General features: G+C 43.5%; 1 protein-coding gene across 1 annotated transcript in view; it reads right to left on the reverse strand.

Moving 5' to 3' along the window:
• LOC142960346 (junctional adhesion molecule 3B-like) overlaps positions 1-13,591 on the reverse strand; it is a 37,715-nt gene that overhangs the window by 5,093 nt on the left and 19,031 nt on the right. Inside the window, 5 exon segments of the mRNA XM_076102156.1 lie at positions 419-518; positions 1,999-2,201; positions 4,174-4,326; positions 4,411-4,524; positions 4,604-4,672. Of these exon segments, the coding sequence (XP_075958271.1) occupies positions 419-518; positions 1,999-2,201; positions 4,174-4,326; positions 4,411-4,524; positions 4,604-4,672 (639 nt within the window).

Consider the following 13,591-nt stretch of genomic DNA (forward strand, 5'->3'; position numbering starts at 1 on the left):
TATAAGGCGCACTTAAAAGCCTTTAATTTTCTCAAAAAACGACAGTGCGCCTTGTAATCCGGAGCGCCTTATATATGGATCAATTGGTTAATTGGTTGATCCATACTGGTTGTACACGGCGCTCTGTCAAAATGTTTCAGTACGACTAGTAAACTACAAAGCCGCACCGCGGTAAACACCGGTACTGTGCTTACTCCTAGTCCAACACCACTTGTGTGTATAAAGACCCCAAAATGGCACCTTTCAAGAGACACGCTTACGACGCTATTCTATTCTATGCGCCTTATAATCCGGTGCGCCCTAAATATAAAAACAGTTCTAAAATAGGCCATTCATTGAAGGTGCGCCTTATAATCCGGTGCGCTTTATAGTGCGGAAAATACGGTACATCTTAACAATGTATGAGAGACACACTCACAGACTTCCATCTTCTGCGGTGGACACTCAGAGTATCCTGCATCGTTCTTCGCTCGGCAGGAGTACTCGCCTGCATCTTCTTTTCTCACTGCGATGAACTTCTGCATCGGAGAAATGACAAACACAGCCGTGATTGATGTGAACCCCCGATGCTCGTACTGTCAGTGATTGTTTAGTCAGTAGCTGGTTCTCCAAGGTTTTAGAACATCTTGGATTAGGATCAGCAGTTAGGATTTGTATGTGTGGGTCTTTACAGAGAATAGATCAAACACGTCATTAACTTATTCACTGCTGTCTGCTTCTGATAAAAGAGTGAACAAATGAACCAACTCTCTGCAGATTAAATCCTGTGGGATTCAGGGAGGGCAGAGAGGTACCGTCAGTGCTGAAGGCAACGTACCAGACTGTGGTGCTAGTCAAGGTTGTAACCGTAGAAGCAGAATAGGAGTAGAACGGACATTCCTCATCCAGATCAACGTAGCAGGATGGTCAGAGCGGCGGCCATTTTGATGTGCATGACAACTTAATGTTTCATCCACACGCTCTTGTCACAGCGTTGGAAAGATCATTGCTATGAACAGACGAGTGACAGCTTGTTTGCCTTGTTTTCTCTAACCAGTGTAGCATTAAAGCACGGTGGAATCAGCACGCTAGCTAGCTAGCTGGCTAATTAGCTGGCTTGCTGATTCTGCCGTGCTGTGATGCGTCTGTGTCCGCTCTCTTCCACAACCATCGGCCTTTTCTTTTGTGCTCGTCAAATGACCACGGAAAACAGTTCAATGTCCGCTCTACTCCTTTTCTATTTCTACGGTTGGAATAGTTTTGAATTTTGGATTCCTTTTTATTTTACAAACTATTTTGGTTTTGACTCAATTTCGTTTTAGTTTAGTTTTCAGAATGCAATTGCGTGATTCAGTTTAGGTTCAATTAGTTTAAGTTCAACTCGTTAGTATCTTATTATCTTTTACAAGAAATGTTCAGAAAGTTAGTTGTCTTTGTATTCTACGTCTCCTATTCTATATGTATACACACTCACATGTCAAAGTTGAGCTTTTTTTATGTTCAAGCTAAAATATCATAAATGTTAAATCATTATTGCAAAATAATGCAATGTAGAGCAACACAAATCAGAATTTGGTGGTCTCATGCAATAATTCAAATAATTACAAGGGTTTCTTTAAGCTTCCAAAAATAATGACGCTTTCCACTTTCCTCACCAAATAATGTAATGTGATACAAAATAATAATATATTTTCTAAATCGGTCGCTGGGCATGACTTCCTCATATGGGAGTGGCAGAGGAGCGATGACGGTGTTTCTGTGAACAGCCATGACTGTGTATCACTTGCACTGAGTTTACACTGTAGCATGCTTCAGCGCATCACAGCTTGAAGATTGACAGCAGAGAGTTCGAGGCGAGGCACTGAGCAGATCCAGAGTTGAGGAATGTGCAAGCGAGGACAGAAGGCTCCCCTCGTGGCTCAAAGCCCCTCTCGCCATCAACTGTCTCCCCAAAATATCCCCCCCCCCCCCCCGCTGGCCCGCCCTAGTGCGGAAACACACACGTGCGCGCATACTAACCAGAGTCCCTGTGTCTGCGTTGAGCGTGTACGAGGAGTTGAAGAACTTGAGGCTGGACTTTGGGTCGTCTGGAATCTCCTCCCTGTTCTTGAACCACTGGTACTGGGACTTGGGGAAGCCCTCCTCCTCCATGCAGCTCAGCTCCGCCGACTTCCCAAAAGGCACCGACTTTGGGACGCTGCATTTCGGCACCACCGGCTTCACTGTGGCGAGATGAAACATGGAGCTTTTACACTTCAGATGAGTTTTGATGTTCTATTAGCTTCCCATTGCAAAACAAACATGATGCCTGCTTATTAACTCTGATGCTTTAAAAATCAAAGTCACCCTGACCCCCTTAGGGTTCACTGGACTGACAGCATTTTGACAAGACCGGATGATTTTTAAGGCCCGTGCCAAAAAACGCTACCAAAACACGCGGCGCTTGCTTTCTTTAGCGCTGCGATTCAGAGCAGATGCAGTTTCAGAGGTTTCCTCTTATAGCCCAGAACACGCCTCTGCAGCTGGGCAGGTCTGGTCACAACACATCCTCGTATGTATGCCAAAGGGCTGGTGCGACCTAGAACACGGTTTCATCTTACAGCACCAGAAGAGTGACTCACTAAGCGAGGTCTCTCTTTTTAAGGGCACCAGAACCGCTTGTTTTCCTGCATTTGGAAGAATCTTTGATTACATTTCCGCGTGTCACATCTTTGACTCTACATCAGGGGTGGGCAAACTTTTTGGCTCGGGGGCCACATTGAGTTTTAAAATTTGACAGAGGGGCCGGGCCAGTAGCAGATGAATGGAGTGTTTGTGTGAACTAATATAAATTACAAGTACAATTTAATTTCAGCGGGAACAGTGTTGTTGGTCACCCTTTTTAACCAGTGCGTCAACGTTTGGTGTCAGTTTGGTTGTGGCAATTCTCAGAACAGATCTGAGGTGTTCATCAGTTAGCTGGGATCTTACACTGTACGCATTAATGCATATTTTATCATGCACTTAATTATTAAGCAGTCATTTTCGACAGTGTTTTTAGTGTAAAGGTTAATGACTGTGGTCTTTTTTAGCAGTTTGAGTCTTTGACCGGATCATACAAATGTTTGACTGTCACATCTAACATTATCAGAGTTCTGCTCTGTGATGTCTTTCCTTGTCTCTCCCCCCTGTGTCACGGTGTGGGTACATCTCACTGGCGTCAGGAAACGTATCAGAATGCCCTTATTTTATTGGCTAAACTGCATCACGTGACATGATTTACAACGCATTGGTCGGTGTTTTTCCTGCACCGCTGAACAAGTGCCGTAAATGCTGGAAAGGAGCGTGAATAACTCCGCTGCATAAAGCAAAGTCCCGCGACCCACTGAAAACGGGTCCGCGACGAACCACCAGTTGAGAATCACTGGTCTACAGGATCGTGACAAGCGGTGAACAGCTGTTTGTGTGGCGTGTCTTCCGTCTCTTCCTGTTTCCTTCACCTACATTCCCCTGGGTCCTAAGCCCCTCCACGTACAGCTTATTATCACCCTCTTTGCACCAATGTACATTTATAACAAATACCACACATATTACACGGTAATCAGCGTTGCATATGTGTCAAACTCTATCGGTGCATCTCCGGTTCTTTAATGTAACGTAACTGGAGCGACGACCCTCTCCCAGCAGACTGTTGTGCTAGCAAGCAGGCTCGCGAGCGAGCTGTACCCAGCATGCAGTTCGGCGGTGAAATTTTATAAATGTACAATTATTAGTGTTACAAATTGTTTATGTGTCACAGACTGTTGTGTGCTGTTGTGTTTTTCTCTGTTAAAGAGCGTTAGTTGTGGGTTGTTAATTGTTGTGTTATAAAGTTATGACCATGACTCGGGTTCCCTCTCAATACATATAAGAGAACTAGCGCTGACCGCTGTGCATTAGCAGCAAATAATACATTTAGCTGCCTGTTGAAAGCAGACAGCAGTTGTTTCGGATATGCACCAGTATAATGGTGTGTGAAGAATTCATATCATACGGGAAATTAAAACCGGTATACCACCCAGCCCTAGTCTTAATTATAATATGGACAATTTTGTACCAATATCTGACGGGCCGGATTAAAACGCCCAACGGGCCGTATCCGGCCCGCGGGCCGTAGTTTGCCCATGCCTGCTCTACATGGTGTTTAGGTTGCTGACGCAGGTGAAGTCGGCGTACCTCTCACAACGAGGTCAATCACGATCTCGTCGACTGACTTCTGGTCGGCGGCGGCGGTGACCTCGCAGCGGTATTTGGCCGTGTCCGACCTCGTGGCGTTGGTTATCACCAGCGTGGCGGGTTCTCTGATCACCGCTCTGTTCTCCAGGTCACCTGTCGGAGGGGAAACGCCCGGTCAGCAATGTCGGCAATGAAGGAACGTGCAGGAAACAGAGGAGTCTTGTTTGTGCACGTTACCTGAGATCTTCCCGTCAAAGTACACGTAACTCGGCCCCTCATTCGTTATCTTCTTCCATTCGATCCTGGGGTTGCTTGTGGAAATGGACTCAATCAGACAGGATAACTCGATTCCTGGAAAAAATGGGGGGTTATGAAAAAATGTTGCTTTACTTCTTTGTATTTTTGAAAGCAGGGGTTCATCAGCTCTTACTGTCAAACTCGTTGGTCCACGGCGATTCGTTGTTTGTCTTCAGCACCACTGCCAACGCGCTGAAGTAGCCTGAGAGAGACAGAGACAGAGACAGAGGGGCGATGCAACGTGAGACTCTGTGGAGCATGAATTTTCACAACGCGGATTTGATATCATGGACAATACCAGCTGACATCCTTGACGTGCTGCTGTGCTTATTTTAACGCTCTCCTTGAGGAGATTTTCCAATCGTCTTTTATTTCACAAACACAATTGAAAAGGAGATAAATGTCAATGCGACGGTGGTGAAATGGTGATGCTCTTTGGCCATATTCTGTTAGCGGCCAGCTTCCATTTTTAGTTGTGTTGGTCAAACCATTGTGTGTGTGTGTGCGCGTGTTGAGGGTGGGGGTGCTGTTTCTATGCACAGTGGATAATTGCGCAGGGAGGCATGTGCCCTTTTCAGGTCTCTCTCTCTCTCCCTCTCTCAAAAGCACCATGGAAAAGATCTGTGTTGGTATGTGGTGGAAGGCTATGAGCCTTGGGAGCACTGCTGAATCATCCTCACAAGCCCACAAACAAATCTACACAAAGTCACTTCCACGTCAACGTTGACATGCTCATGAACACTCCCACAGACCTAAAGTGATGGTCTGGCTCTGGGATAAAGGGTCACTGAAAGTCTGTGGGAACGCCTACTCTCCATTTGTGCAACCTCTCCTCCTGCTGCCAAGCCCCGGCTGAATCTTTAAAAGAAGTTCATTATGAAATGACTTATGAGTCCCGTTATGTACATCTGGCTCACAGCATGAAGGCTGCTCAAGTCATGATGCATCAAAGTGGTCCGTTGAGTAGGAACGGACTATAACATTGAGGTGACCTCAGTTATGATGCACACATACTTATTTGTATTGTTTCATGGATGGATTGCTGAGTTGGCCTCCTGAGTTCAGGCCAAGGCCACCTAGACCAGAACCGCTGCATACAGTGAGGTCGAACATTTCTTGTTTGAAAGTCAGCCAAAAAATGACCCGAAAGAGACAAAAATAACGACCACAAAGAGACAAAAACAACGACCACAAAGGGGCAAAAACAATGACCACAAAGAGACAAAAACAACGACCACAAAGGGGCAAAAACAATGACCCAAAAGAGACAAAAATAACGACCACAAAGAGACAAAAACAACGACCACAAAGAGACAAAAACAACGACCACAAAGAGACAAAAACAACGACCACAAAGGGACAAAAACAACGACCACAAAGGGGCAAAAACAACGACCACAAAGGGGCAAAAACAATGACCACAAAGGGGCAAAAAACGACCACAAAGAGGCAAAAAACGACCACAAAGAGGCAAATAAAGACCACAAAGAGGCAAAAAGCGACCACAAAGAGGCAAAAAACGACCACAAAGAGGCAAATAAAGACCACAAAGACAACCACAACACACAAAGACAAACAATGACCACATCAAGTAACAAAATAACCGCAGAGACAAAAGACCACAATGACACAAATGGCAACAACAATGAGACACAAATGGAAACAAAAAAACATCCACACTATGATAAGAGGAAAACAAAGAGACAAAAAAAAACACCAACGGAGAGACGAAAAACAAGTGGTGCAAAATGACCAGAGACACAAAGAACGACCACAGTGAGACAAAAAAGAACCACGGTGAGACAACGATCACAACAGGACAAGAAACACAAATCGACCAGAGAAAGAGACACCAAACAACCATGAAGGGACCCTGAATGGCGCGGACAGTATTTAGGTGTAGTCTGCCAATAATTACTGGTTGGAACGAGTAATGGGCCTCTCATTTAAAAAGACCTGCTCAAACGAGGATAACCTTTCCTCCACCAACTGTCATATGGATCCACAGCAGTGTCTGGGGTCACCTGCTAGAGTAGACAGGGTAAGCTGATTAGCCCGCGGTCTTTCTGGAGATCATGACAAGACGACAGCTTGTTTTCAGCCGCTACTGACAGTAACAAGGCAGCATGGAGGTGAGAAGTAGGTCATGCCTACGCTGGACAACAAAAGACCCACGTCTCAGGGGGTCGCTTGAGAAGTTTAAGTTTGACGCTCATGTTCTGACTTTATTAATATTCCTGTGTCAGATAAATCATTTTCACATGTGCTCCTTGTGAGCCATTCAATATTAAAGCAGAGATGCAGTTCTTCATGATGACATCAAGTATGTTAGTGGCAATAAGTATGAAAACAAATGTTTCAAGCAGCCTTCCACACGCAGGAGCTTCAGTGTGCTGACCCACGCCGAGCCTCCATACTACTAAAGCAGTGGAGCATCATTCAAAACGACAAATATAGCTCAGCAGTTCATATTTATATTTTCTGATTTGATAATTTCAATAAATATTTGAATCGGCTTTGCATCTCGAGACGCAATTTATTCCGTACTGCAGCAGAGACAACAAGGTTTGCTCCCAGGTGGGACGAGTTTAGCTCTACAGCACTAAATGAAAAAAAGTTCTTGACTAACCTAAAAAAAAAAAAAGAAGTAAAAAGTAATGTTTTCGAACTTTAACCAAAGACTTGCAGAGGAGCAGATGAGAATGTGTGCTCCTTCAGAAGTGTGACAGTCAGAACAGCAGAGATCCAGTGGAAAGCACAGAGCACACAGTTACAAAGCTGTGTGTAGAGGAGAAGCTCTACATCCTCGTACAAATGCACACTGAAGGAGATCTGTTCTTTACACTGGAAAAAGGTAGAAATGTGAGGGAATCTTCAATAAGAATGCCTGTCAGTTAACCTAAATCCATCCACGCACTAGTGGAAACATGCCTTTAACCGTTTCTGACAAAAGCTTGCGTATGCGAGGCACGTCGCTGCTTTCTTCTGGGTTGGAGCTCCAAATATACGGCCCGTAATGTGTAACTTAACGCCGAATCTAACTAGGCCAAGTATGCAGAGGGTCCGAAATATCAGAAAGGGCCGTGTTGAAATAGAATCCGAAGTTGACAATAAATTATACCAGGTGATTAATTTAGCGCTTCGACTTTCCATTAAATGCGGTGCTCCAGATTTTCTGGTCTGACAGAGCTAATGGAGTTTAGCACCCACCCCCCCGTGCTCCTCCTTAATGCAGAGAGTATTAGTGCAGATTAGGCGCCTAAGTGAGCTTGACGTAGACGTAGAAAGCTGGAGAGGGTCTGCTGTGGAAACAGCTGTCCAGGAAAAGACATGAAACTCCCCCCCGCTCACAAAGACACTGAGGTTCATCTGCATTATAAACCAGGCTAGCAAAACGATGAAACTTGTGACTTGCACTCCTACCAGAGATCCTTTACCTCTGGAGGCATTCAACACAATCATTTATATCTGCGAAACGCTTCAACGATGTTTATCAACATGTTAAAAGTGACAATGTCTCGTTCGTGAAATAAGTATTTTGAAAATGTCAACTTTTCACTGATTAAAAGGTCACCCTCCTTAGCTTCCTGTCTGTTCACCGAGTGGCTCATATGCAGCCTTAAGTCATTTGTGTAACGGGAAAAAAAGTAAATGAATCGATTAGTCGACCAACAGGAAATGAATAAGCTGTTTTCATCATCGATTAAGTCATTTTTCAATGCATCTCCTGAGTGAGTATTTGCTATTTGTGACAGTATTCTCTGATCATAAAATGATTTTGGACAAAACCCGAAAACTGAAATTGTTCAAGGCGTCACAATTTTCTCAATCATTACTTTATAGACCCGATACTAATAACAGTGATAGTAACACTCTGACTCCCATCCCAACTGCTTCCTTCTGGGTAACCCTGCAGCAGAGGCTGCGTCTTTTCCTAAGTGGGCGTCAAACAACTGGACCGTCCGGCTGAAGAACGCAAGCCTAGTGAAAGCTGGGGAAGTGCTGACCGTGCCTTATGAGAGCAGTGTTTCCCATCTGTCCGACACATCCTTCCCTGATCATACTCGTCCTGTCTGTGTCTCTCCTTGAACAGCCTCCGAGGTCTTGCCTTCACCTCTCGTACCAATGGAACCAGTGATATCTACACGTTATTTATTTGCCCAGTGTAAAATGGGAAGCAACTCTTTTTAAACCAGATTAAATGATGCTGCAACAAACCTAAAACTAGCTTCAAATTAAGGATTAAAGATTAGTTTTAAAACCAGGATTTAAATATATATACTGTATATATTCTCTTCTAATTTACTCCAATTTAAACTGTGAACCAGGATTAACTTTCAATTTACACTTGAGGAGGTTTAACGTATCTTTTTGAGATGGACTGAGTAAAAATAATCAAGTTCCGAGAAGAAAGTTAAGGGACAGACTCAACCCAACTGAGTTTTATGATGCTGCTGCTGATGATTCTCAGGAGACCGCAAGCAAACTGTTCTGGAGCTGAACAGGAAGACTGGACCAACAGGCAGTCTCCTTTCTCCTTTACTTTGAAAAAACGTTTTTTCACTGAGGCCTTCACACACGTGGTAAACAACAACACAAAATTACTAAATATTGAGCTGCGGATATTTCGCATCAAAATGAAAAGGTTGAACAGATTTACTCGGGCATAGCTCCCTCTGGTAAACAGGCTTTTATTGTGAAAGGTAAGAACAGGAGGAGAGGATCTGGTATTGACATGCAAATGAATCACACAATAAAACCCACGCATAATTGATCATCTTTTATTTGCTCAACTTGTTCTTAGGCCAACACGTTTATCTCAAAGAAGGAAACACGGGAGCCCTCATGACGTTAGCCTCGCTAACCTTTTAGCTCGCCAGCTAACAAACAATGCAACATTTTGTTGAGGAATACAGAGTAGCTGAAAGTTAAGTCTTTTTTTACAGCGTTCTTACAGCTAATTTATTTATTCATGTATTTAACTCAATTTGGGTAAGCGAGCCTCTCAATGCAGATTAAACTCTATTTGTTTTTGGTTTAATAAACCTGGATCTACTCATTTTTCATTTAAGTTTGCTAAAATCTGCTCAGACTTCATCTTGGATGAAATGAATCCTTGTTGTGTCTTTCTCTCTGAGCCATGACCGGGTCTGTGTGTAAGATGTGTGTGATGTTAGATTGTTAGCTTTTAAAGCATGCAGGTGCTCAGTGACCTACATATGGCATGAATTACATGTCTCTGTGTTGTCCTTCTTGGTTGGACACATCTGTGGGAGATCTGGCAAATCTGTTTCTTTTCTTTTCTTAATCTTCCTTGCCGTCCTCGTGATGGGCGCAGGTTTTTTTCCCTCTGCAATCTTGGTGTAATGCCCTCGTAAAGCCCACAGTTTTTTTTTTTACATCTCTGAATAATACAACAGGCACCGAGGAGCCGAGTATTTCCTGTGTAACGAATCCCTCCTTGTCTTTTCTGTTGTTCCCCCTGGGAAAAACCACAGTTGCGCCGCTGTTCGCTGAATCCAGAGAGGTGAGGCCGCTGCCATAAATAGAACGATTCAATTAAGCAACCTGGTGATATCCCCCTGTGGAACATCTCTGCCTCGCGCCTGTGGAGAATATTCCCACGCCCCTTCAGAGGCTCAGACATCAAAGTACGCACACCCCAGTTTCACTTAATATCCACCGGTTGCTGTTCGCAAACCGCTCACGTATTCCTCAGCCGAGAGTCTCTGCGCATAAATGTGCCGTTGATATGACCGACCATATAATCTTCTCCTTCTTCATTTGTATTCATTATTCACTTCATTTCTGAAATGCTTCCATTGATTCCCCGAAGAGGACTGTTCTCTTCCTCTCTGGTCATCTCCTGCTCCGTGACCAGCACAGACAGCCACATCAAACACTGACACCTCCAAGGCCGTGACCTCCACATGATAGATACTTGACCAGTTTATAGAAATGACAGCACGAGAGATGGCCCCGCATTGCGGCCATCGCACCTTCGACGGAGTGAATGTGGGCATCCAGACACACGCGGACCTGAGAGCAACACGCGCGCTATGTATTCGTGGCTACTGCTACATGAATAACAACGGCCCCGGCTGCGTATTCAGCACCAATGTTTCCAGCTCAAACGGATGTAAACAAGCATGGATGCGGCTGGTGAGGCGTGTGGTGGAGACGAGAAAGACTGTAAATGCTGAGGGAGGAACATTCATTAACACGCCAGCGCTGCTGGTTCTCTCTGCTACCTCTGAATACGGGAACTAGACCACAAAAGCAAGAAAGGTGTTCATCACATCAAAAGATCACCAGAGTCAACAAGAACACACAAAGCAAGAATGTTTGGCATTTTGTGCTTTAAGAGGAGCAGTGTGTAGGGTTTGGTACCATCACTCCTCCCTTTCAGAGGGTGTCTGAGAACTCCAGTGGCCTCCAGGTACCGTAAGGTGAGCTTCTGTGGAAATATGGCGGTGCAACACGGCGGGCACCGTGAAGAGGACCTACGTTGATATGAAGGACCCATTCTAAGGTAACAAAAACGAAAAATAGTTATGAATATTATATTCTCTTTCTGCCAATCCCCCTAAATACTACACACTGCTCCTGTGTGATGAATGACTTCCTTTTTGATAATCAAATATCAAAAGTCGAGGAATGGTTGCACTGCATGGTTTTTTTCCACGGTCACTTCACTTGTTCCACCGTCCACCACAGCAAAGAACTTCCATTGATCCTCTCTGGTGACTGAAAATAAAACTATGCCAACTGTGCTGTGAGAATCAGAGAATGATGTCACAATGATGTCATCATGAGGAAGACTGAATTGAAAGTACAGAAACAACAACTAGAGGCAGTGGTAATTGTTGTTTAAAGTGGTTATCCAACAAAGGTAATACAATGAAGTCTCCCTATCTAAACATTTTGATTACGTTATAAACAATAAAAATGACAGGATTGTGAACCATTACTAACTTAACAACGTTTATTATAGACATTTTAACCATGCACTGTGTCACTGGGGTGCTGACAGGATTCAAGCAGAAAAAAAAAAAAGAGAGTTGAACGGCGCATTGCCTCTCGTCTTTAGCCTCAAGGAGATGCTAATTTCCATTTGATAAAAGTCGATGATGTCAGCGGGGACAGAAAGCCTGACAAATTAATTCATAAGAGCATCACATATTACCATAAGCTTCTCTCTGAGACGATTACAGATAGATCCTAGACAAAGCACCCTGTGGCGCTCCAGTTCCCATAGCAATGTTGTCAATATTTCCATAGTAACTGGATTCATTTTTCTGTCTCACTTGCCGTTTCCACCCCCCCCCCAACGGTGACCAACACTTGACAGGATCCCACCTGCTTTGGTAGCTGTGGGAGAAAGTGACTAAACAGACCTCAGAGGTCTAGCTAGGAAGCTTGTGACATGATGACAAAGAGGGAGAGGGTTTAGGCCTGAGCAACCCCCCCCCCCCCGGTTGTATTGTCACAGCTGTGGTCACCCACCAGTGTGTGTGTTCAACTCTCCCCACCCCACTCACACCTACTTTTACCTCCCTGGTGTCGGTGTGTTGTGACAGCTCTGTCGAAAACTCACGGATATTTCATATTATCGCAGACGAGATGAAATAAAACATCTGAGTAAATCTGGGAAATCCTCTTCTTATTGGTTAGACAAAAACAAGTTTGTTCCTTTTTTTCAATCACACACACACAAGCCTTTAACCACAGACTTGTGCTCCTCCGAGCTCGAGCTGAATTGAGGCATTCAATAGTCGAGATTCACTTCATCTATTACGCGACTTAAAGCGCCTCTGGGGGAACTGTCACTCTGCGCGAAAACGTCCAAAAATGTGTCAAAAGGATAAATTGGAGGGAAACGCACATGTGGAGTGGTTGAGAGAACATGAGGCAAACTCCACCACATAAATGCATCAGATGCTCCCTCAGCTGCTGAGCAAATGTCACCACGTTTGAGCGCATAAAAGGATGGACCCGGAGCAGCTCGTCAAGCGCGTGTAAATATGCAGCTATATAAAACCGACGTATAAATGTATCACATGCTGAACAGGGTGAAGTGGTCCACTAAATTCACTGTTTGCTATGTGGAGCATGTCGGTATTTGGGTCATAGTTTGATTGGTTTCCTGAAAAGGCCGGGAGAGAGAATTCCCTGCTTCCTTGCCTTCCCATCTCTTTCTTTGATGTGGCTTTTTGAATATTTATTAAATATTAGAAATTGCAAGTTGTTGTTTTTACACTTCGTTTTTATTATGTGCAGATGAAACAAATGAGATATAAGGTGGTAAAGGGGATTGAGTATTGTTGTTTTGAAAGTTTTAACAGAATATATATATATATATATATATATATATATATACAGTGGGTACGGAAAGTATTCAGACCCCTTTAAATTTTTCACTCTTTGTTTCATTGCAGCCATTTGCTAAAATCAAAAAAGTTCATTTTATTTCCCATTAATGTACACTCAGCACCCCATCTTGACAGAAAAAAACAGAAATGTAGAAATTTTTGCAAACTTATTAAAAAAGAAAAACTGACATATCACATGGTCATAAGTATTCAGACCCTTTGCTGTGACACTCATATTTAACTCACATGCTGTCCATTTCTTCTGATCCTCCTTGAGATGGTTCTACTCCTTCATTGGAGTCCAGCTGTGTTTAATTAAACTGATTGGACTTGATTATATATATATATATATATATATATATATATATATATATATATATATATATATATATATATATATATATATATATATATATATATATATATATATATATAACCTAGTCCTGCTTTATAATAAAAAAAGACATTACAACATGGACCTTTACCATGTGAGCATTAATGGTGCTGGTAGACAGATTGAGTTATCTTTAGACAGAACCGGGCTAGCTGTTTCCAGTCTTTGTGCTAAGCTAACGGCTCAGCTGCTCATCGTAGCTTCATATTTACAGTACAGACATTAGAAAGTCACAGAGCCTCTTCCTGTGGCCAAGTAGCATACAGCCTGCAGAATTCCAATGTTGAGAGATGAAAGTGGCGTTGGCTAACATTGTGTCCAGAATGCTAAGTGGTGTGCATACAATCAGCTTCAA

Source organism: Anarhichas minor, unplaced genomic scaffold (assembly GCF_050575085.1).
Source record: "Anarhichas minor isolate MPS153535 unplaced genomic scaffold, ASM5057508v1 ptg000027l, whole genome shotgun sequence".
NCBI lineage: Eukaryota > Metazoa > Chordata > Actinopteri > Perciformes > Anarhichadidae > Anarhichas > Anarhichas minor.